Source organism: Eumetopias jubatus, unplaced genomic scaffold (assembly GCF_037043125.1).
Source record: "Eumetopias jubatus isolate StellerSeaLion01/CBP00866 unplaced genomic scaffold, mEumJub1_p1.0 scaffold_6, whole genome shotgun sequence".
Taxonomy (NCBI): Eukaryota; Metazoa; Chordata; class Mammalia; order Carnivora; family Otariidae; genus Eumetopias; species Eumetopias jubatus.
In genome coordinates, this window is record NW_028274812.1 from 15,569,842 (window position 1) to 15,592,701 (window position 22,860).

The 22,860-nt window shown below is 43.0% G+C and overlaps 1 protein-coding gene across 3 annotated transcripts in view; it reads right to left on the reverse strand.

Moving 5' to 3' along the window:
• The window catches only part of CCDC170 (coiled-coil domain containing 170), a 104,522-nt gene that overhangs the window by 20,556 nt on the left and 61,106 nt on the right, over positions 1 to 22,860 (reverse strand). For 2 of the 3 annotated variants that reach the window (XM_028103253.2, XM_088023838.1), the window contains exons 7-10: positions 22,268 to 22,585; positions 14,333 to 14,533; positions 8,119 to 8,292; positions 5,309 to 5,542 (exon numbers count right to left, since the gene is read on the reverse strand). In XM_028103253.2, coding sequence (XP_027959054.1) covers positions 5,309 to 5,542; positions 8,119 to 8,292; positions 14,333 to 14,533; positions 22,268 to 22,585 — 927 coding nt within the window. The remainder of the gene's footprint in view (positions 1 to 5,308; positions 5,543 to 8,118; positions 8,293 to 14,332; positions 14,534 to 22,267; positions 22,586 to 22,860) is intronic. The other variant, XM_088023839.1, reaches the window with a different exon arrangement.

Here is a 22,860-nt window from a genome sequence, read left to right on the forward strand (position 1 = left end):
TAAGACAGAAAATAAATTAGTGGTTTCCAGACGTTGGGGAAGGGGAAAATAAGGAGTAACAGGGATAGGTATGGGATTTTTTGGGGGGGGGGTACTGGAAATGTTCTAGAATTAGGAAGTAGTGATGCCTGCACAACCCCATCAATGTATTAAAACCAGTGAATTGTGGGGGCAGCTCAGTCGGTTAAGCGTCTGCCTTCGGCTCAGGTCATGATCCCAGGACCCTGGGACTGAGCTCCGTGTTGGGCTCCCCGCTCAGTGGGGAGTCTGCTTCTCCCTCTCCTTCTGCCCCTCCCCCTGCCTGTGCTCTTTTTCTCTCAAATAAGTAAATAAACTCTTAAGAAAAAAAGCCGGTGAACTGTACACTTTAAAAGGGTGAATTTTATGGCCTGAATTTTTTAAGGTATAGGAATGTAGTTCAAATTAATATCTTTTATATCGACCTTCCATAAACGGCGAAATTAATTCTTAATTTAATAAGTGTAGTGGGCTGAACTGTGTCCCTCCCCCCCAAAAAAATAAATACGTGTCCACCCAGAACCTCAGAATGTGACCTTATTTGGAATAAGGGCCTTTGCAGGTATCATTAAGGTTAAGGCTCTCACGATGAGATCATCCGGGAATAGGGTGGCCCCTAAAACCAATGGTGGGTGTCCTTACAAGAGACAGAGAAGGAGGGACACACGAGGGGACAGTCGCCTAAGGGTGTCGGCAGAGAGGAATCCCGCTCGTGCAGGCAGTAAGCAGAAGCCCAGAGAGAGGATGGAGTGGATGGGCCCTCATCTTCCCCAAAAGGAATCAACCTTGCCAACACTTTGCTGTCAGGCTCCTGGCCTCCAAAATTATGAGAGAAAAATTCATGAAGTTAGCATTCACTCTGTTAGTAAGTTAGAGAGATCTCTGTTCTCTAGCGGAAGGCAGACTTAGCATCCCATGTTCGTGGTGAAGGGCCTGAGTCATTCCTGAGTCACTCAAATCCCACCTCTCCTATACCTTTCCTATAACCTTAGCTAGTAAAAAAAGTGGATCTCTTTATGCAAAATAAAGCAAATAAACACACAAGCCCACTTTATATACTCTCCCAACTCTTCCCCTCTCCATCCAAGTATTCCAGAAGAGCAGGCCACTGATTTTTGTTTCTACTTCTCCTTCACCCCTTAGCATTCTGGCGTTTGGCCTATTCTCAACGTCCTCACCCACGACCGTGTGCAATCGACAATACACATGCTTGACTCATAGGCGCCCAACGCCAAGCGCAGTGGATGGCCGTTCCCCCTCTACCTTACTGCCTCACTTGAGGCTATCGGTCACAGCCTCATTCTGGAGACCCCCTGCTCTTGCTCCATGTTTCTGTTTCTTTTTAGTCTCTTCCCTGATGACTGCACTCTCCCGTCTGAAAGTCTGCAATGGCTCCCCAGGACCCAGAAGACAAGTCCAAGCATCTTAGGAGACACACAAGGCCCTGGGTGATCTGGGCCCTGCCCGCTGCCCAGCTTCTTCTGCCACCGCCCCCTGACTCTGGACATCAAGCATGGTGTCAGCGGCAGCTGACCGAGCTTCTGTCCGCCTGCTGATTGCATCTGGTTATCACTGGGATCATCCCCTTCTTCGATCTATTCATGTAGACTTCAATTTCTCCGATTCCACGTCCACAATTTTTGCCATATCCACATATCACCTATGGTCATCATTTTTTTTCTTTAACTCAACCATCTTTTGAACTTACCTTAATTTAGTTCCATGAAAAGGAATTTTGTATGATTTCAGTAGAATTTGCCACAACTGGAAGATAACAATAAAGCAAACACGGTACAATGACCGTGAGGAGCACTGAGGCAGTATGGAGCAGCTGATCTCTATATTATACAACTGAAACTAATACAACTATATGTTAATTATCCGAGAATTAAAACTGTTTTAAAAAGAAGAAAAAAAAAAAACCCACTGTACAATGAAAACAAAACAGTAAAACTAGGTACTATTGCTTGTACTCAGCCCTGAGCTTAAGGCTTATTCTTTATTTAAAATGTAGACTAGTAAATGTTCTAGGGGCATAAAGACATAACAACCTCTAAGATTTTCTCCTTGATAGTGAAGGAATTGGAAGAAAAATTAAAGGGAACCCATCTTTCACCTCGTGATTGAACATTATATAGTGACCTGTCATGCAGCACCTAGAAGTATTTTGTGTGTCCCAAGAGCTATGTGCCCCACACCTGAAGATGTTGCTTTACCCCACGGACACTAGAAGAAGAAACTGGTAAACCTGACACTATCACCAGAACGACACATGGCATAATCACGTCACCCAAAGAGCAAAACTTAATTACAAGAATCAGGCTTGCCTGTGAAAGGGTACGTGGAAAGACCACTTGCAGACAATTATAATCATCCAGGCGAAACACAATGCAGATGTGAGGCAGATGTTGTTGCGACCAAACATACTCCTCAGATACAGGGCTCAATTTCCACCAGCTGTTTTCCCCCTTCTGCTATAGAAAGTGTGGGCTCCTCTCTCCCCAGCACCATCTCCAGCTTATAGGGCTGTCTTGGCTAAGGGTCCCAGCACTACTGTCAATACACATAGCCTGGAAGATGCCCTCCTCAGACCCACACCTCCAAGGTGCCATTCACCAGGAGCTGCCCCACTTCCAAAGCCACTCTTTCTCCACTCTCACCCAGCAGGTGCTGGGCCCTGTTCCCGGACGTTGCCAATGGGGAATCCCTTGTTCCATCATCACCCCATTGGCTGCTAGACTGTGAGCTGCCATGCTCCATGCAGGCCAACCTTACTCAGGCTCTGGAGGTGTGTGGTAATTCTAAAGGCTCCTCCAGCCCCACAGTACAAACTGCCACCCTCAGGAGTGATAAAATTAGCTACAATGGCAACTGATATTTGTACCCGGCTTTATAGTATATTCATTCACCACAGTATTCTATTTTAGCTGTACCGTATCTGGCCAGATGCGGAGAGCTAGCTGGAACCTGCCAGTTAATGTCACTGAGTCCTGACAGCCCTTCGTCGGGCCCAGCCCAGGTCATTCGGAGACGGAAGCTCAGTTCTTAGAAACTGGCAAAAGCAAGGCAGGCCTCCAGTCTCAGGGGAAGCAAGGGGCTCTGAGATGATAAGGGGACGGGCGGGGTAGAAAAAGCACAGCTGCAACCCAATTACGAGAAGAGATGCTCAGCCGGAAGCTGTGTAGATTTCACAATGAGGTTAGCAGTGAAATACACAGCAAGGTTGAGGCAACCCTGACTTTTTAAATTAAGCTTCTTAATTTCTCCCAAGGACAGAAAAGTACACTATATGAGAAGGGGAAAATTTGTTGGTAGGGACCAGATGTCTCCAGCCGCAGGGTGGAGGGAACCAGGGAAAAGAAGCCAAGCAACTCACACGGTACCTACCAGCACCACCGCACCTTGTTTCCGAAACACAGTTGTGGTCTTATGAGGAAATCCTCACTCAGGTCCTTCCTCTGGGAAGCCATCAGGCATCAGGCCTCCCCAATGTCCCCCCCACTTAGTCATCCTTAGCAATCACCCAGACCGCTCCATGTCATTCTCTTCTCCTCCGGCTTTGAGGAGTTCGGCAAGCTCGGTGCATGAAAATCCCCAGTGCTATCTACGCTTCCTTCCTATCACAGATTTCTTTGAGGAATTCCATTGACACATGCTTACAGTGAAACATGTCCCTTTTTTAATGACCGAATTTACTTCCCTGTTTTGAGATCTGAGTTCACTTTATTTATCATTCCTAGTCTATGCTCTGCCACCTGCCTATTTAACACCAATTATGGGAATTATTCTCATCTCTCCCCCCACATGAGGAAGCCAATGAATAGAACAGATTCTTCCCGGGCCCAAGGCTATAATAGTAGTAAAGTAGTAAATAATAGTAGTAAAGACATAACTTCTGATCAAGATTTTCTCCTTGACAATGGGAAGAATTGGAAGAAAAATCTAAAGGGAACCCATTTTTCACTTCAGGACTGACCATTATATAATGCCCTGTCATGTACCACCCAGAAACACTTTGTATCCACCACAGGACATTTGAAAATCTGGCTTTACAACACAGATGCTCCCTCGGCACCCCTGCAGCCCCTTCCAGCCAGGGTGGGGAGCAGTGGCTTGTGGACCCCCACCCCAACACCCCCCCAAAGATCAGTCTCAAGGTGTGAAGGGGTGTGGAAGATACTTACCTCAATATTTGCTCCTCAGTTTTTGCATCCCATCAGAAGATGCTTTCCCTTGTTTCCTGCTTTCCTTATTTTTAAATATGTCCCCTCCCCTGGCCTGTGTCTGCCCTTTTTCTCCTGGAGGGAAATAAGCCTCAACTCAGAAGGGTTTCAGGGGAAAAGAGCTAATGACTCAGAAGAAAAGAATACAATAGGAAATATTTCCCAAAATACTGTCCCCACCATACATATTTAAGCGCTAGCTTAATGCCAGGTTCCTTTTCCCTCTTGGTCTGTTTCCAGATTCAGAAACATTCCAGAAGTCCAGTCCAGAGCGCTCATCTGCAAAGAGCCAGGACATTATTCACACCTGTATTCACAACACGCACATCTGCCAGAAGTGATAGGTGCCTATGAAGTTACATACCCTTTCCAGGGGGCACACATACAGGACATTTAAAGATTCTGATTAAATTTGTTTAAGTTGTCATTCCTTTCTTCTCCTCAAATCCAGGAAGCACACTGCCCTGATCTGAGTACCTTCCTCCCTTCCGGGGATAAGGCATCTCACCAAGCTCATGAAACACTGTTGCCTGCCTGACTCTTCTCAGTGAACGGCTGTGCTCATTTGCTCACTTCTTCCTAAGCAGATTCCCACGTGATAGCTCCCTACGTGATCCCAAATACCACACTTGGGAGAAATGCTTATATTTTCTCTATGTCACATCACCCCTTTCGTCTCTTTTTTCTTTGAATTCCAGGATAGTTCCTACACGGTGTTCTATTCCTTCGAGGTGTACAATATAGGGACTCTACACTTCTACATCTTATTCAGTGCTCATCATGGGAAGTGGCTTCTTCATCACCCCCCACCACCGACATCACCCTTTTTTGATGGACTTTTCACGCAGCAACAACCATGGCTTGGGTTCAACTATCGAGGAGACTCTACAATGATCTAATATGCTGATTTGTGTAGCTTTTGCATTTCCCCCACAACTCTAGAAAACCAGAGGAAGCTTTTGTCCCTGTTTCTCTTCTGCTGTGTCTGTTGTGAGACTTCTACTCTTTCACATAAACTAAAGGGGTACCTTGCAAAAAGCAACAAGGGAACCAAGCTGAGCACTTGCCTTCAGCTCAGCCAGCTTGGCTTTGAGCTCCGTGTTCGCTTCTCGACACACACTCAGCTCCTTCTGCAGCCTCTCCACCCTCTTCTGCAACTTTCTTAGGGTGAGATTGGTCTCATCCCTCTCCACAGCCAAGGCCAAATGCACCTGCTTCTCCTCCTCCAGCTGGGCGATTTTCTGCCGCAGGAGGCTCATATGTAGTTCTTTGCTCTCCAGCCTTTCTTTCTGAGTCCTGAGCTGATATGATACAAACAGGGATTTTTTTTTTTAAATAATCATTGAACAGTCAGTAAATATAAATGAATCACTTGGATCATGTTGATCTTTATCTACACTTCAGTAAAACTAATTTGTAAACCACCAAAAAAGGTTATTGGATTCCTTTTCCCGATTGCATATTTTATTCCTATTTTTCCAAGAATTAATTTTGTAGCTGCAAAGGATGAGACAAAAGAGCCACAGAAGACACAGAGAGAAGTAGGCATTCAACATCTGATTCCCTCCCACAGTATGTACAGCATAATAGACACATAAAATTACTTTTAAAACTACTACAATGGGCTTATCAAGATCAGAATAGGGTAGAGAGACAAAATCCTCTCCACAACCCCATGGCAACTATACTGACACTGGTCTTTTCTAAAGGAAGCCAGAGTGCAGGTTAGTACCAAAAACCTAGACTGGCTAATTTCAATCCCTTAGAACCAGACTGAGCAACACCAAACATGAGAGTTGATATATTTTTAAAGTAAGCTATACCAGGGAGAGTTTAGAGAAAGCTTTGTTTACATGTTTAAAATCTTTGAAATAGAAGGGACATCAAGAAGGTTTTAGTTCACTGGTATCTTTATTATACGCCTGGACTATGCCATCCACAAACCAAGCAGAGAACAAGTTCTTCAAACAGCACTTATCACTCACAGTCAAACTTGATGAAGGAAATTATGGTGGTTTTTAAAAAAATATTATGGACTCTAAGGGGGGGGAAATCCTCCTAGGCTTCAAATGTCACATTTAGTGAGTAGAATATTAAGTACAGAAACCTCCTTCATCCATTGCAAACACTGGGAATTGGAATCGTGTAGAATTCTAGAATGTTAGAGCTGAAGACTGTCGCATTTTCGCTAATTATATACTCTGCATTTGTAAAGTGTTCAGAGATGTGAAGGGCAGACTGAAACGCAGGCTTGTCTATGACAGCATAGTCCATACCCAGATCCATCTTTAACAAAGCCCTTTTTGTGTTTCTCTAGCCAAATTCCCTTCCTTGAGCTTTTTCACGTCAAATTCCACTCTACTGCAAAATTACACTGGTAAGTTCTGTACACTGGTAATTTTAAAAATTATACAATACTTAAGAAGGAATGGTGTTGGATAAAGAAGAAGAAATCCATTATCTGAGGAGAACCCAAAGAATTATAGCTTAATTCAATGTCTCTGATGGTAATAGGGTTATCTGCTTTTTTTTAAATAAAATATTCCTAAAAATCCAGTAAATGGAGAAGAGGTCAAATGTGAATAGAGTACAGTCTATAAGCCAAGAGTTTAAACATGTATTTTATTAAAAATGAACAACCTCATGAGGAAGATATTATCCCCATCTTAAACATGAGGAAACAGAGACAGAGAGGTATGTGATTTGTCCAAGGTCACAGAGCTTGGTGGAACCAAACCAGGATCCCAGATGTGACTCATTACACAGCCTGTACACTATAATTCCACCACAGAATTTTCTCCTAAGAACTATTACAAGAACACATCTGTGTTTTGCTCTTTCACCAATGCCAATAATTATATAACTAATCATTATATTTTTATCCTTTTCATCCACTCATTCATTTATTTCATCTAAACTGTTTCTCCTCTTTTGAGTGAGTGGAAAATTAGCTCTTCTCCTCACTTTACTATCCAATGCAAGAGAGTTTATCCAGGGGTGCCTGGGTGGCTCAGTCGTTAAGCGTCTGCCTTCAGCTCAGGTCACGATCCCAGGGTCCTGGGATCCAGCCCCGCATCGGGCTCCCTGCTCCGAGGGAAGCCTGCTTCTCCCTCTCCCACTGCCCCTGCTTGTGTTCCCTCTCTCGCTGTGTCTCTCTCTGTCAAATAAATAAATAAAATCTTTTAAAAAAGAGAGAGAGAGAGAGTTTATCCAGTTGGAGACTGCTACATGTTTCCCAGCTCCCCTCATCTCCCTTAAGAATAAACAGTGAGATTCTTAGTGAGGGAAGTGGCTACCCAGAATAAAGACTACAGTTTCCAGCTTCCCTTGCAGCTAGTTTCAGCCATCAGAACCGTGGGATACAAATACAAGTTTACATAGAAAACTCTGGAAGCCTCCCGTCAAAAGACAGCTCACACATGCTCTTTTGCATCCCTCTTCTTCATCCCTTTCTTCTCCAAAATCTGTCTGGAACACAGACATGATGATTCTAGGTACCATTTTAACCATCAGGATGTGGACCACCCTAGGGATGGGAGATTAATGAGCTGAAATCAGCTGGGCTCCTTGAAAACTTCACAGAGCAGACTTGCCACACTCAACCTGAGCCGCCTCCCTCCAGAAATTTATGCGAGGTGAGGGGGCCACTTCTAGTCATTTAAGTCACTTTTATTTGGGGTTTCTATTACTCACAGTCACACATAACCTTAGGTGATATACTTACCATCCCTCAAACTTGAAACAGAGATTCAAATTCTAAATATGTATTTGTATGTTTCCTAACTACAGTGGCAAATAGAAAGGAGGGGTACATTATTTTTCAGTATTTAAGTCTCTCTGCAATTCCTTTTCTCAAGCAAGTTTCAATATCCCCTACCTTTCTCTGTAAATTGTGGGCGATAGTCTTGTTTTCAATGACTGCATTGCTCTCGAGACGGACCAGCTGCTCCGTGCGAGCTAAAACTACATCCAGACGCATGTCAAAGCCAAGTTCAGCAGCCATCTGGTCCAATTTCATTTTCTCTGAGAGCTGATCCAGAAATTTAAGATACTAAACCCAAGAACAAAAATTAAAATGAGACACAAAAACAAAATTAACAGGTGATCTCACAGGATCCCAAGCTTACAGATAGGTCTCATTAAACCCAGTCTGTAGCCCAGCCCAGGACCCCAGTGCCTGCTAATGAATTCCTGAACCACCCTGCCAGTTCCATGTCCTGCTTCTTGTCCAAATTCACTCGACTCTCCTTGTCAGTGATCTTGATGTTCAACCTAACATTAGACACTCTTCGTCACCCCACCGTGGGACAAATCTGGCACCATCCTGACTACATCCACATGTCTCTGTTTTGACTACTTGCCGATACCATGATGCCTCTTCCAGGTTAATCCAACCCCTGAGATCTACTCACTCACAAAACTTCCATGGCAATTTTTCCCACCTAAGTGGGCCCTGGCCTCAAATGTGAAAAAAAAAAATTACAACAGTCACCACTCCAGTCACTCCAAAATCAAAGCTCTTGCCATACAAACACACTTGGACAATGTTTTTGCTTTTTTAAGTTAGAATCCTATACAAAAAAACATGTCTTTAAGAGTTTTTAATGTATCATACTTTAAGGAATAACACTGTAAATAGAGCTATATCAAGGAAGTAAAGGTTCATATTTGAACAGGTTAGCGTCACAAAACTGTTCTAGGATCTTCCTCCACTTGATTTCCTTTTTCTTTCTTCCAAGTTTTAATTTAAATTCTAGTTAGTTAACATATAGTATAATATCGGTTTCAGGAGTAGAATTTAGTGATTCATCACTTACATACAACACTCAGTGCTCATCATAAGAGGTGCCCTCCCTAAAACCCATCACCCATCTAGCCCATCCCCTGCCCACCTCCCCTCCAGGAGCCCTCAGTTTGTTCTCTATAATTAAGAGTCTGTTTTATGGTTTGCCTCTCTTTTTTTTCCCTTAATGTTCATTTGTTTTATTTCTTAAATTCCACATATGAGTGAAATCATTTGGTATTTGCCTTTCTCTGACTGATTTATTTCACTTCGCATAATACACTCTAGTTCTATCCATGTTGTTGCAAATGGCAAGATTTCATTCTTTTTTATGGCTGAGTAATACTCCATCTCACACACACACACACACACACACACACACACACACACACACACACCCCACAACTTCTTTACCCATTCATCAGTCAATGGACATCTGGGCTCTTTCCATAATTGGGTTATTGTTGATAATGCTGCTATAAACATCGGGGTGCATGTATCCCTTTGAATCAGTATTTTTTGTATCCTCCATTTGATTTCTGTGGTTTCTGGCCATGCCAGCCAGAGTGATGCTTGCTGGATGAGTGAACCAATCAATGACTTTTCTGCATCATCACTTCACGATTTGGGTTCTCTCTTTGAAACTTGCTTCACATTGCAATAAGTACTCATCTATCTGGCATCTCTGAGGCAATTATATGTTTAAATAAGTATAATTTCCTGATGACTGAAGCATGCTAGTGTGAAGCCCAGAACTATCTATACTTTCAGTCATCAAGATGAAATTGTGAATATTTCCAAATTTTGCTGAATGGCATATCTAAAATTTAATCTCTTCTTTGGGAGGCACAGTCATAGCAAAATATTGCTTATTGGCTGTGTTACAAGACCATGGGTTACTGTGTTATGCTATAAGACCATAGGTTGCTTCTTTTGTTCTCACATCATCAATTTGTCACTTCTTTTTTTTTTTTTTTTGAAGATTTTATTTGACAGAGAAAGACACAGACACAGTGAGAGAGGGAACACAAGCAGGGGGAGTGGGAGAGGGAGAAGCAGGCTTCCTGCTGAGCAGGGAGCCCACTGTGAGGCTCGATCCCAGGACCCCAGGACCATGACCTGAGCCAAAGGCAGACGCTTACCAACTGAGCCACCCAGGCGCCCATCAATTTGTCACTTCTTAATGCTGTATCAGCTCTGCCCTTGGAATTACTCATTTTTTTTTTTTTTTTGAGAGAGAGTGAGTACACGAGTGGGGGGGAGGGGCAGAAGGAGAGGGAGAGAGAGAAACCTAAGTGGGCTCCACGCCAAGTGCGGAGCCCCACATGGGGCTCCAATTCACGACCCTGAGATCATGACCTGAGCTGAAATCAAGAGTTGGATACTTAATAGACTGAACCACCCAGGCACCCCTGGAATTACTCATTTCTAACATTTGTGAATGAAAGGAAAATAACTGCTATTGTTTGTTTTGTAAATAGAATCAGTACATTTCACATGGAGGTATAAAGCCTCTCTTGCTATGTCTACAGGTGACCCATCCACTTAGCATGCAAAGATCTATAACAGGCAAAAAGGGATAAAGACAGGACAAAGCCAACACCCCACAGAACAAGTGCCCATTTCAAGGACCTCGGCTGTGCCTCAGAAAGCGAGGGTTACTCGAAGGATTTACTGTACAGCTTGTTTCTTTGAGTCACAGATTAGCCTAGATATCTTCTATTCAGTGTGAACCTCAATTACCTATATCTAAATCTCAACTCTGTACAACTTAGATTTTCCTGTTTACACACCCATCCCCCTCACTAGGATGTGCATGTTGTAGGTGGTTATCTACAGAATAGTCACCGGGACGGAATCTGTTTACATAATTCGCTTTCATAACTGAGAGTTCTTTTCGCGCAGTCTCAGCGAAAATTAATGAGTCATTACAATGAAAAAAAAAGGGAAGAGACACCAATCTACCTAAAATTTTTGCCTTTTATTATGTTTCTTCATAATTTAAACACTATTTATTTAATTCTTCCCTAAGTGCTGGAGAAACCCAGAAAAAAAGAAAATAAAAATTTCCCCTGGCCTCAGGAATCTTGGAGTTGACAGGAGAAGATGAATTAAAAACTGAAGAAAGGGGCGGTGGGGGGGCGCGCCTGGGTGGGTCAGTCAGTTAAGCGTCCAACTCTTGGTTTCAGCTTAGGTGATGATCTCAGGGTCATGAGATTGAGTCCCATGATGGGCTCGATGCTGACTCTCTCTCCCTCTCCCTCTGCCCCTCCCCCCTGCACACACGCTCTCTCTCAAATAAATAAATAAATCTTAAAAAAAAAGTTAAGATAATAAACCTAAGTGCTGTGACAGACACAGACACATGTTGCATGAAGGAAAACTAAGCCTCTAAGGGACTCCCAGAGGAAGTGATTATTGGAGCCAAGTCGTCAAGGGACAGCTACTACCAGGTGAAGGAGTTAAGGAGAACATTCTCTCAGAGAGAACAGCAATGTGCAATATGGGATGTTAAGGGGGCTCTCTCCCTCTTTTTTTTTTTTTTTTTTTGCCAGGTAAGTGGGGTTTTTTACAAATTTGAACATGGGTATCTTTGGACTCAATCCCCCCACACCCTTGCAGGGCCCTGTTGGTCCGCAGAGGCCTTCAGTTTGCCACCGTGGGCTGGAGAGATGGCAGGGTGATGGGAAGCCTGGAGGGGGTACCTAGCCAGGTCACAGAATGCTCAGCCATGGTGAGAAGGAATCTGTAGCTGAGCCTAAGGGCCACGGAGAGCACCTGGCCAGTTTTAAGATGGAGAAAGGTAAGACTAGACATGCCTCTTATTAAGACCTCCCCGGCACAGCGGGGAGCTGTCAGGTTGCTTCTGGAGTCCGTGCAAATGACCATAATGCTCTGAGTCAAAGCACTACCACTAAATACAGAGTTGGGGGCAGAGGGTATTTGAGATATCTTAAGGAGATGGAAACTATAGTGTTTAGGAATTGCTTAAAAAGAGGGAAGCACTGGGGCATCTAAGTGGCTCAGTCATTAAGCGTCTGCCTTCGGCTCAGGTCATGATCCCGGGGTCCTGGATCGAGCCCCGTATCAGGCTCCCTGCTCGGCAGGAAGCCTGCTTCTCCCTCTGCCTCTCCCCCTGCTTGTGTTCCTGCTCTCGCTACCTCTCTCTGTCAAATAAATAAATAAAATCTTAAAAAAAAAAAAAAGAGGGAAGCATTATGGATGACTCTGGGGCTTTTGGCTTGGACACCTGGAGGCAGATGACCTGATCATCCCTGAGGCAGGAGGGGGCAAATCTGTGGAGAGGTGATCATTTCCATTTGGAATATGTTTAGTGCAAGGCATACGTGGGACATCTAGGTGGACAGTCCAGCAGTCAGGCTTCTTCCAATGGAACATACTGTATTCAGGGGCAACATGTCCTTTCAAACTTAAAATTTCAACAAACACACCTTTTTCAGATACCCTTCACCCTCCCCAATATCTCTAATCTACCCCTTCATTCATAAAACCACTACTTGGTCCAAACATTTATTAGCTTCCATTCTGCACTATTCGAAGAATCCCTCAGCTGGGCTCTCTGCCTTTAAGTCTCTAGGTCCTCAGAGCCAGTCTGCTTTCAGAGACTCAAAACCCTTTCTTTCTTTCACTTTCTTTTACTCTAAAACCTTCTACAGTGTCCTGTTACCCAAAGGATAAAGCCTTGGGAAATTAGCCTTCTCTATGCCAATTACTCCTACATGCTTGTAGAGTCTCGTCACGCCTCTGGCCTCACCGCGCACCATGTTCAGTCTCCCCGTGCCCCACTGGCCTCCTGAGCAGTCTGGCACATCTCCATTCCCTCCTCCTTCCTGCTGTTCCCTGTACCCTGAATCCCTTCCCCACCTCTTCTGCCTGACAAATTCCTACTCATTCTTTAAAGCCTCTCATGAATGCCACCTCCTATGTGAAAAGGGCTCATTTCCTCACACAGAAATAGGAACTTTACCCAAGTTCCTGTTGAATTTTATACCTATTTCCATTAATTAATTACTGTGTCCTCATTTGCCTGTCCCATCCACTTAGACTAGGATTCCCCACAGACCCCTTCCACATCTTTGCCTAGCCAACCCTCAATGCAAGCAAGATGTTTCCTCGGCTTTTTTAAGTACAGAAAAATGAGCATGAACGAGTCTCCAGGGTGCGGATTTTTTAACCTAAGCGTGTTTTTCATGCCAAATTCCAACCCCATTTGTCCTTTTCTTCCCATGCAGACTCCTGGGACCCACAAACATGTACCTTCCCATTCCATCCGATAAAACCTTTCTTTGGTCCTCCTGCTACATGTCTTTTTTTCCCTGCTCACCAGACTTCCTAAGAATCTCTTTCTACATCTCTAGCCTTCCCTTCTCACTCACCTTTCAACCCAGGGCAAACTGGCCTCTGTTCACCACTCTACTAGAAGGGGGGGTCCCGCCTCTTCTCACTCCGTTCTCCTTCTTGCCCACGGGGCTAGCGCCATTAGCATTTCTGAGTCTGTCCCTACTGTAACTTCAGCTTCACAGGGACATCACATCCTCTTTCCAAAACATCACAACACTCAAAGTCACTTATTAGGCTCCATATTCTACAAAGCAGAGAATAAAGAATCTTCCTAATCCAAATAAATCTAGTCTTCTCTCTTGCCACAACCCCATCAAGGGTGCAGTGTTGTAGCCAATTGGGAACAATCGCTCTGCACTCTGACCTAACGATGCACCTACAAGCTTTCATGCCCTTGCTCAACCTGTTGGCCCTACAGGATCTGCTCGCCTTCTCCACTAAAATCCAACTTCTCCTCCAAGGATGAACTGCATTATTCTCTCCCCTGTAAAAATCCTCCCCTTATCCAGAAGTCATCATTCCCTTCACTGAATTCCTACAGCATTTCATCAATCAATCCATCTCTTACAACACATACAGCTTCACCGTCACAGCAAATTACTAGAATGTCGGCCTCCTCTATTGAATGATGACCCTTTTATGATCAAGAGCCTTTTATGATCAAGGCTTTTATGAGATTTTATGATCAAGACCTGTGTGTTATTCATACCTTAGCCCTCAAATCATCAGGGTCTCATGTATGATGAGTTTAACTGGAATAATTTGACTCAAGAAAGCCCCCAAGAATGGGAAGATCCCCCAAAACAGTATCTGTTGTTCCTTGACATTTCCTCATTCCTCAGATGTAACTGTTCTACTGAAATACTATAAAATTCGGAATATTTTCAGGTAAAATTTTACACTGCAACAGATGTTTCTACCCATGGATATACCGTCAGGTTATTACTTTTTGTTTCTCAAAATTCAAGTGATCTCGCAAAACATCTCCAGAAACCAGCTCTCCCTCCAGGTGTGTCAGCTGACCCTGAAGAGTCTCCAACTTGTTTTCTGCTTTCTGGGCTCTCTGTAGAGCTTTCTGGTGAAACCCAGATTCATTTCCCAACTGTTCCACAAGCTCAGATATTCGGGCTTCAAGCTGGGAAACCATCTGGAAACAAAGAAACAGACAAGGATAAGCCTTGTTTTCAATGCAACAAAGTGTTAAAATCTAGTGCTCAGCCCAAGCAACATAACTATTTATAACACCAACTTCCAGATTCTTTGTAAAAATTAAATTAAAAAACAGGTAATTTGATAGCTGTCTTTGCCTCCCCTTGAAATAAACATGCATTCATTATCTAATAAAATATTTCTATTGGTATTTTTAATTTTTATATAATTCCTTAAACAGGTTACTTGAGAAATTTTATGGATCATATTGACTTACCCCTAAAACTGCCATTAATTTAGGAGTTTCAAAGCTTAGCTAGAAAAAAAAAAAGTTCAGACAGAAAATGCTTTTAAACCTATGTAAGTGTCATTCTCTGGTGAAACTCTTCCACCAGATATAGTAGTTTAAAGATTATACAGTGAGTTAGTTTTGATAGTAAATTTATCAGGAATTCAAGTGCATAAAGATAATTTTTCAAGCTTTTTTTAAATGTTCCATTGAATATTGGTTACTCATGCACCAAACTCCGGTGATGCTATTTCTGTGCTGTGTACTTAAGTAGTGATGTTATCATTTTAGCATTTGAGAGGTCAAATTTAACACAGCAACTCTACGTACAAGAAGGCAAGAGGATCTGATTGCTACCTCCTCTCCTACAAAATGAAATCACAGTTTCTCCATTAAAGGCCCCACTTCCCTCCACACACCCCTCACCTGCCCAATGCTTCCATCCCTTCCTGAAGTTTTTCTTTGTCCTGATATTCCTTTAATCAAGAACATTAGTTTACCAAACACCTCAGGTACGCTCTGAGAATAATCAAATTGATTCTACCAAATCCAGTTTTCATGAAACGCTGAATTCTATAAAAACACCAAGTTTGGGGTGATAAATTTGTTTTGTTTTGATGGTTTGTTTCAGAAGAGGGAAAGAAAAAAATAGATATTTACATAATACTCAGTACCATTCTTGCAAAACTGAAATAATTTGGGGCACCTGGGGGGTTCAGTCAGTTAAGCATCTGCCTTCGGCTCAGGTCCTGATCTCAGGGTCCCGGAATCGAGCCCCATGTCAGGCTCCCTGCTTAGAGGGGAGTCTGCTTATCCCTCCCCCTCTGCCCCTCCCCCCTGCTTGTGTGCTCTCTCTCTCTCTCTCAAATAAATAAAATAAAATCTTTAAAAATAATTTTTTTAAATTGAAATAACTTGATGGTTTTAGGTTTACAATTTCAGTTAAAAAAATTCTGCTTATCTATCAATAACCATTTTGTTTTGTTTCTTTATGTAGGCTCCACGCCCAACACGGGGCTCAAACTCAGGACCCTGAGGCTGCATGCTCTACCACCTAAGCCAGCCAGACACTCCTATCAATAACCATTTTTAAAAGCAAGAAGACACTCAAGCCATCCTCAAATATTTTGAAAGCCTATTATATGGAAGAATAATAAGGTTTGTTCTGAGTTGCCCTCAGAGCTTAAGGACTAACAGATATAAATCAGAGAAATAATTCCACTTCAGTATAAGGAAGAATTTCTCCTGGTCCCCATAATTACAAAGTAATACATGCCCACTATAAAAGATTCATTAAGGATTTTAAAAAGTATAAATAAGAAAAAGAAATAATCCCCACCCAGAGAGAACAACTATTAATGTTTTCAAATAGGGTGCCTATGTTGCTCAATCAGTTAAGTGTCCGGCTCTTGATTTCAGCTCAGGTCATGATCTCAGGGTTGTGAGATCAAGCCTCACATTGGGTTCCATGCCGGGCATGGAGTCTGCTTAAGATTCTCTCTCTCTCTCTCTCTCTCTCTCCCTCCTGCTCTATATTTAAATCTATTTTTATGCACTGTTAAAACAGAGTTGAGATACTATATTTGCAATTTTATGTCTTTGTGTTTACCTCATATTTTAAGCATCTTCCCATGTCTGGCAGTGGATTCCCAGTCACTGGAGATGGTAAGAAATTGGCCAACCATGTGTAAACAGTGTTATGGAGTGGACTGAAGGGCTGCAATCAGGAATGTTATACTATTAGATCTCTAAATGCTCTAATCCTGTGCTTCCATGGCTCTCAAGGTCCCAGGCCTGTAATTCAATTAATTCTATACTGCTGTGGGTACTTGAAATCAACTATTTGATGGCAAGCTGCTTAGTACCACATCCAAGGAATTATATTCTCCAAGGAAATTTCAAATTTAATTACAGAGTAAGAGCCTCCGAGAACCTCAGGTCGTTATTTCCTACCATCGGCACTTACTGATAATAGGTGTGATCTTAATGCAAGAGTCTTGGTACAATACACAAAGTAACTTACAAAACAACATCCATCAAACAACACCCCAAGATACTGACTTGGGGGAGGGGGGTGCCATTTACAGATATTACATTATCTGTATGTATTTCCCCGAAGAAAGCAATGCCTTCCACAGAGACTGATCAGTAAAGACTCCATTTTGAAGATGACCCCTCAGGCACCCACAGGAAGTTAAACCAAGGGAGTCTTAATGACCCTGAAGAAAGAAGAGGACATCTTGATGGAGACCGGACTGTGGCACGGGGTCTTTGGAGTCAAATAGTCCTGGTCTCGAGTGCCCATTCTACTCCTCACCAGCATGTGAACTGAAGCAAGTACTTTAACCTCTCTGAAACTCAGCATCTTTGCTTTGACGATCAGATGATAACTTAGATAATGTGAGTAGCACAGTATTGCACACCCAACTGAAGTTCAACACACTGCATTCATTCTGATCATCAGTATTACTACCCCAGTATGTTGGTTGAGTCGGTCCTATGCTTTTGTCATAAAGAGTTAAAGGGGCCCTGCAGGAATTGTCCTGTGTCATGTTTCTCAAACCACTGGCAGCCCATAGAACCTGTTTTTCAACTGAAAATCTTTCTGGGAAGCACAAATACAGGACAATGTGCTAAATCAAAGGTGAAAGGGTTGCTCCTGGATCCTCACCCCGAGGGGACCCAAGAGGGTTCCACGGAACTTGAAGACTCAGCATAGTATAACTTTTTTTTTTTAAGATTTTATTCATTTATTTGACAGAGAAAGACAGCAAGAGAGGGAACACAAGCAGGGGGAGTGGGAGAGGGAGAAGCAGGCTTCCCGCTGAGCAGGGAGCCCGATGCGGGGCTCGATCCCAGGACGCTGGGATCATGACCTGAGCTGAAGGCAGACGCTTAACGACTGAGCCACCCAGGCGCCCCAGCATAGTATAACTTTTTAAACCACTAGTATGGAGATGGCTGAACCATGCAGAACCTACAAACTGCCCTGACAAAAATTCTTGTGTCCAGAGAGGAGCAAACAGCTGAGAAGCTCTCCACATTCTAGGCGACAAAGAACTGAGCTTAGTTGGGTCTCGGTACATGTGACAGCACCATTTTTTTTTCCAGAGCTAAATGTACATAGATTTATTCAAATAAATTAACATCCCAATCTGACTCGGTTCTTGGGAACATCAAATGGGTGCCTGGGTGAATATACGTGTCTTGCCAAAACTGTAAAGATGGGTTGTGTTTTTAACACCAAGAACTCCAAAGAATCAGTAATCTTTTTATTTTTTTTCTTCTTTTTCTTAGTATCATCTGTTAACATATCCCTGATATTCCATGGGACAAAATGTGCCAGGGATGGGAATGGGGGGGGGTGGATTATAGTAAAGAAAACATACCTCATAAAATAAAAAGGCATGGAAGTAAATTATACTTCAACAACAAGCAGCCTGTTTTTTGGAAGTGAAGTCATAATGCCCTAAAAGAATTAATTCACTTGCCAAGGACAAGTAGTTGTTGATTTCACCAGAGAGGCACTTTTGCCCTAAGATTAAACCAAATGGAAGCACAAGAGTTCTAAACTGAGGAAGAGCCACTTGGGTCACTTAAGGACCAGTGCCTTTTGGACATAAAACTCTTTTCTCCTTATTCAAGCTATAACTTTTACTGAGGAAATACATAAACTATGGTGTCGGGAACCAGGAATAAAATATCAATCAAATTTTCCTTCCTTCTTATCCATTTGTTTGGGAAACCCTATTGACTGGCTGTCTCCACTCCCTCCACCTTTGTGCATGTCCACTTTTGCTACAGGTTAAATTGGGTCCTCCAACAAAGAGGTATGTTCAAGTCCCCCAGTACCTCAGAATGTGCCCTTATTTGGAAATTGAGTCTTTACAGACCTGGGCCCTAATGCAATACAACTGGTGTCCTTACAAAACAGGAAAAATTTGGACACAGAGACACACACAAATAGAAGGAAAATAATGTGAAGATACAGAGAGAATTCCATCCATAAGCCAAGGACTACATGAGGCTACCAGAAGCTAGGCGAAAAACCTGGAACAGATTCTCCCTTACAGCCTCGGAAGGAACCAATCCACCATGATTTTAGACTTCTAGCCTCCAGAACTAGGAGACAACACACCTCTATTGTTTAAGCCACCAAGTTAGTGGTACTTTGTTATGGCCATCCTAGGATATTACTACACTGTGATGTTGGGAGAACCAAAATCTCTACCTTTTCACTCTACCAGATGGCCCTGTCACCTGGAGTGGCCATGTAACATAATTTGGGGCAATGAAATGTCAGTGGGAGTCTGCCAAAGTTTCTAGGTAAATGTTTGATTTAGTGTATTGTAGGATTAAGAAGAGAGCAGAATGATTAGATCAGATGAGGGAGTGGGGGTGTGTGTGGAGCTCGCCTCAGGTCCTTTAGAGCCTCAGGCTGGATCCCCACGGTTCCCAGAGAGCCACTGAACCAAGAAACACTCCAGCAGAGGAAATAAAGCCCTATGTGTGCCTAAAGAACAAAAGAGCTGTCTAGATAAACATTTCTGAGCTTGTATGAATTGTCTTTAACTTAAGAAATGACATAGAAATCAATCATGATCATGTCCTCTCTGTACATAATCATTTCTCATCCACAGGATTAGCAGTTAGGAAACATCTAAAAGTAAGAGAAAAATGTTTGCCTCAAAATTCCACACTAAATCTGAAAATGTCGCAACTTTCTGTCATTGTGCAAGACATCATTATTTCAAAAACACCTGTTACAAGGGTACTGAAATTTCAAGGCTAAATAACATCTACGCTCATTTAGAATTCCTAGGAACCCAACAGTGGGGCATTCCTCTAGGAGAGCGGTTTCCAACTGGCGATAATCTTACCCTCCAGGGACATTTGTCTGGCGGCATCTTTGGTTGTTACAAATTGAGGGAGGAAATGGTGCAACTGGTACCTAGTGGGCAGAAGCCAGAGATGCTGCTATATACCCTACAGTGTACAGAATGGGCCCACGACAAAGGATTATCCAGCCTGAAATGTCAATAGTGCCAAGCCTGAGAAACCCTACTCCCAAGATCTGGTAATGCTTTTAAAAAGAGCACTTGGTTTTGCTGTAAGCAGAAAAGCAAGGAACAAGCAGAAATGACTTACTGAAAAAGTGTGGGTGGTGTCCTGAATTCTACAGAGAATTGCAAACACAGGAGAGTCAAAATGAACAGCAACAAGGTAAACAAGAAAAGCAAGGTTCAGAAAGTAGGAGTCGACCTGAAACGGCGAATTTGCCAGGCCCCGCCTAAACCCACCCTTGGGGCTCCCTGTGGGTATTACTCAACCGCTGAGTGTGTGTTTAACCAAGGCAACTGTCCAGGGGTGCACAGCCTCCTCCACAAACAGATTCATCAATTTGTAAATCTCCCATTCTTCAGAAACATTTCTAAGACAATATATGAAATCCATTTTCTCCTAATTTTACTTGAAGATGAGTCACACAAGACCCCAGCTATATGCTTGATTTCAGGCTTTTAAATAGTGAGAACAGCTATTGAAAAAAAATTACAGGGTAGAAGAGGCAGACAAAAGCACTAAAAAGACTCTGAATCATTCTGATTTTTATGGGGGGCTGGGGAGAGGCATAGCCAGCTTAACCAATTTACATCATTTTGCTTTAGAAAATAAACATATACATCATGCTGACAATTTTATGCCATGTTTCACATGCTGAATTAAAAGAATTTGAGGAAAACATTTGGGAAAACAGAAGAGGGAAGCAATAAAACAAAATGGTAAAGAACCATTAGCTACTGAAGTACATCGACTGCTAGTCAAGGTAAATAACTGACGGAAGTATTTCTCAGTCCTGGAAATAATTTTCTTCTCCAATCCAGTACCAATCACGAGAAAAACTGAGTTACTCTCAGAGACCTGCACATGTCACAGGATGACCATTTTATACCCACAAAGAGAATCCTACACTTGGACAAAAGGGTCACTTGGGCTGCTCCTAAGAACACACATGAATTTTGGAGAATGTTTTTTTAAGATTTATTTATTTATTTGAGAGAGAGAAAGAGTGAACGAGAGCAGGGAGGGGGGCAGAGGAAGAGGGAGAGAGAGCCTCAAGCAGACTCCATGCTGAGTGGGGAGCCCCACTCGGGGCTTGATCTCACAACCCTGAGATCACGACCTGAGCGGAAACCGACAGCCGGACGCTTAACCAGCTTCGCCACCCAGGCACCCCAAATTGTGGAGAATTTTTAAAGGGAACTGAAAATGTTTGATCATTAAAGGAAATTGTCAAATGCAATCATGAACTCTGGGTTAGTGATTTCTCTGGGTATTTTAGAAACATCAAGAGAGGGAAAAATTGGCATGAACTCATGGAAGAAACAGATCACAATGGAATTATACCTAGAATTTGGATATTGTTCACTTTAAAACCTCATTAATAAGGACTTCAATAATTTAGATTTGATGGTAATTTAAACAGAGTCAGGCTGAAGTTGACACAGCTAAGCAAAGCTATGTAGTAAAGGAGAATTGTTAATAGTATAAACAAGGTAACAAAATTCAACAATCCTCAGTCATATATGTGAATTAAAACATCTTTCTCCATGGGTTAAATAAGTCCCTTAAAAGACTGTTCAGGCACCATTATGAAGGAGGACAGAGAAGAAGAGAAGCAGGGGCAGCAAGGGTTAATGTTTATCATCATTATTGGCCAGGTAGTGTGTTAAGGACTTCACAACCATTATTTTTCATTTAATGCTTTCAGCAAACAATAACCTTATGAAGCAGATACTCTTCCAGGTCTAGGAAATCTTGTCTGCAATTCCGAAACCCAAAAGCATCTGAAAACTGATGGCTTTTTCCATCACTCACTTACTGATAAAGCTTGACCTGACGGGATTTGGCAGCAAACCCTACCCCAAAGTGCCACGAAGCTTATGGTCCCGGTGCATTCCACATGATGGAGCCGCCACGGGCTTTGCTGCAGAACGATGAATGTGGTTGATTATGGGGTGCTGCCCCACACCCCACTGAGGAGGAATGTGTAAGAGCATTCTCTCCATTACCATTCTGTGTTACTATTTGACCTTTCAAAACCCTGAAAAATTCTGAATTCTAAAACACATCGGGCCCCGGCGGGTTCAGACAAGGGGTGTGGCCCCAGAGCCTCCCTGTCCAGTGGATGAGAAAACACAATCTCAGAGGTTGTCATCTTAGGATCCTGCCCACGTCACACCTGGAGTGAGCGAGTGTGCAGGAGAGACAGGATTGAGCACACGTAGCTCTGACTCCAGAACCCACATCGTAGTCAGCTGTCACTTAAGTGACTCTCCAGGCTGCCAAAGTATGCTATATAATTGAAAGTAATAAAAGCCACATTTAAATGATCCAGCAAATTACTGTCCTCAAGAATCTTACAAGCAGCCACCTCCCACTCACCCTTTTCCTGTTCTCTTCCTGGCTGGTCATTTCTCGGATCCTTTCCACAACGGCATCCTCTGTGGGCCCCGTCATGTCCCCACTGCCTCTAAGCAAGGCGGCGACTTCCTCCCTAAATGAGGAGTACTGGCTTCTCGAGGCTGCAGCCGCATCCAGACTGGCCTCCAGACTCTTCTCCAACTCACAAGATCTTTTCTTCAAGAGGCTCAGCTCCTGCTTCGAAGCATCCCAGACCCGCTGGCCAGCAAGCAGCCTTTCTTGGAGGATCCTGACTTCCCTTTCAAGAACTCCTTTGGTCTCTACAGCACGGAGCAAGTCCTGAAAACAATTACAGACAGTGAAGACAGGAACCTTAGCAGCCACTGAGGGACGCTTGCATTTGCTTTTTATTTACCTTGCTTACAGACTTCATGGAGTGAGGGTTAATTCTTTACATTCCCTGTTTAACTGTAAGTTCCCCACCATCTTTTCCTAAAGTTATTGAATTGTAAAGGCGATGTCAGCTAACTGTAGGTGTCTAAGAAAGAGAAGGGATGTTAAACCAGAGCTAAGAAAAGGACACTGACCTATAAGCCTTTCCTGTGTGGACCTTG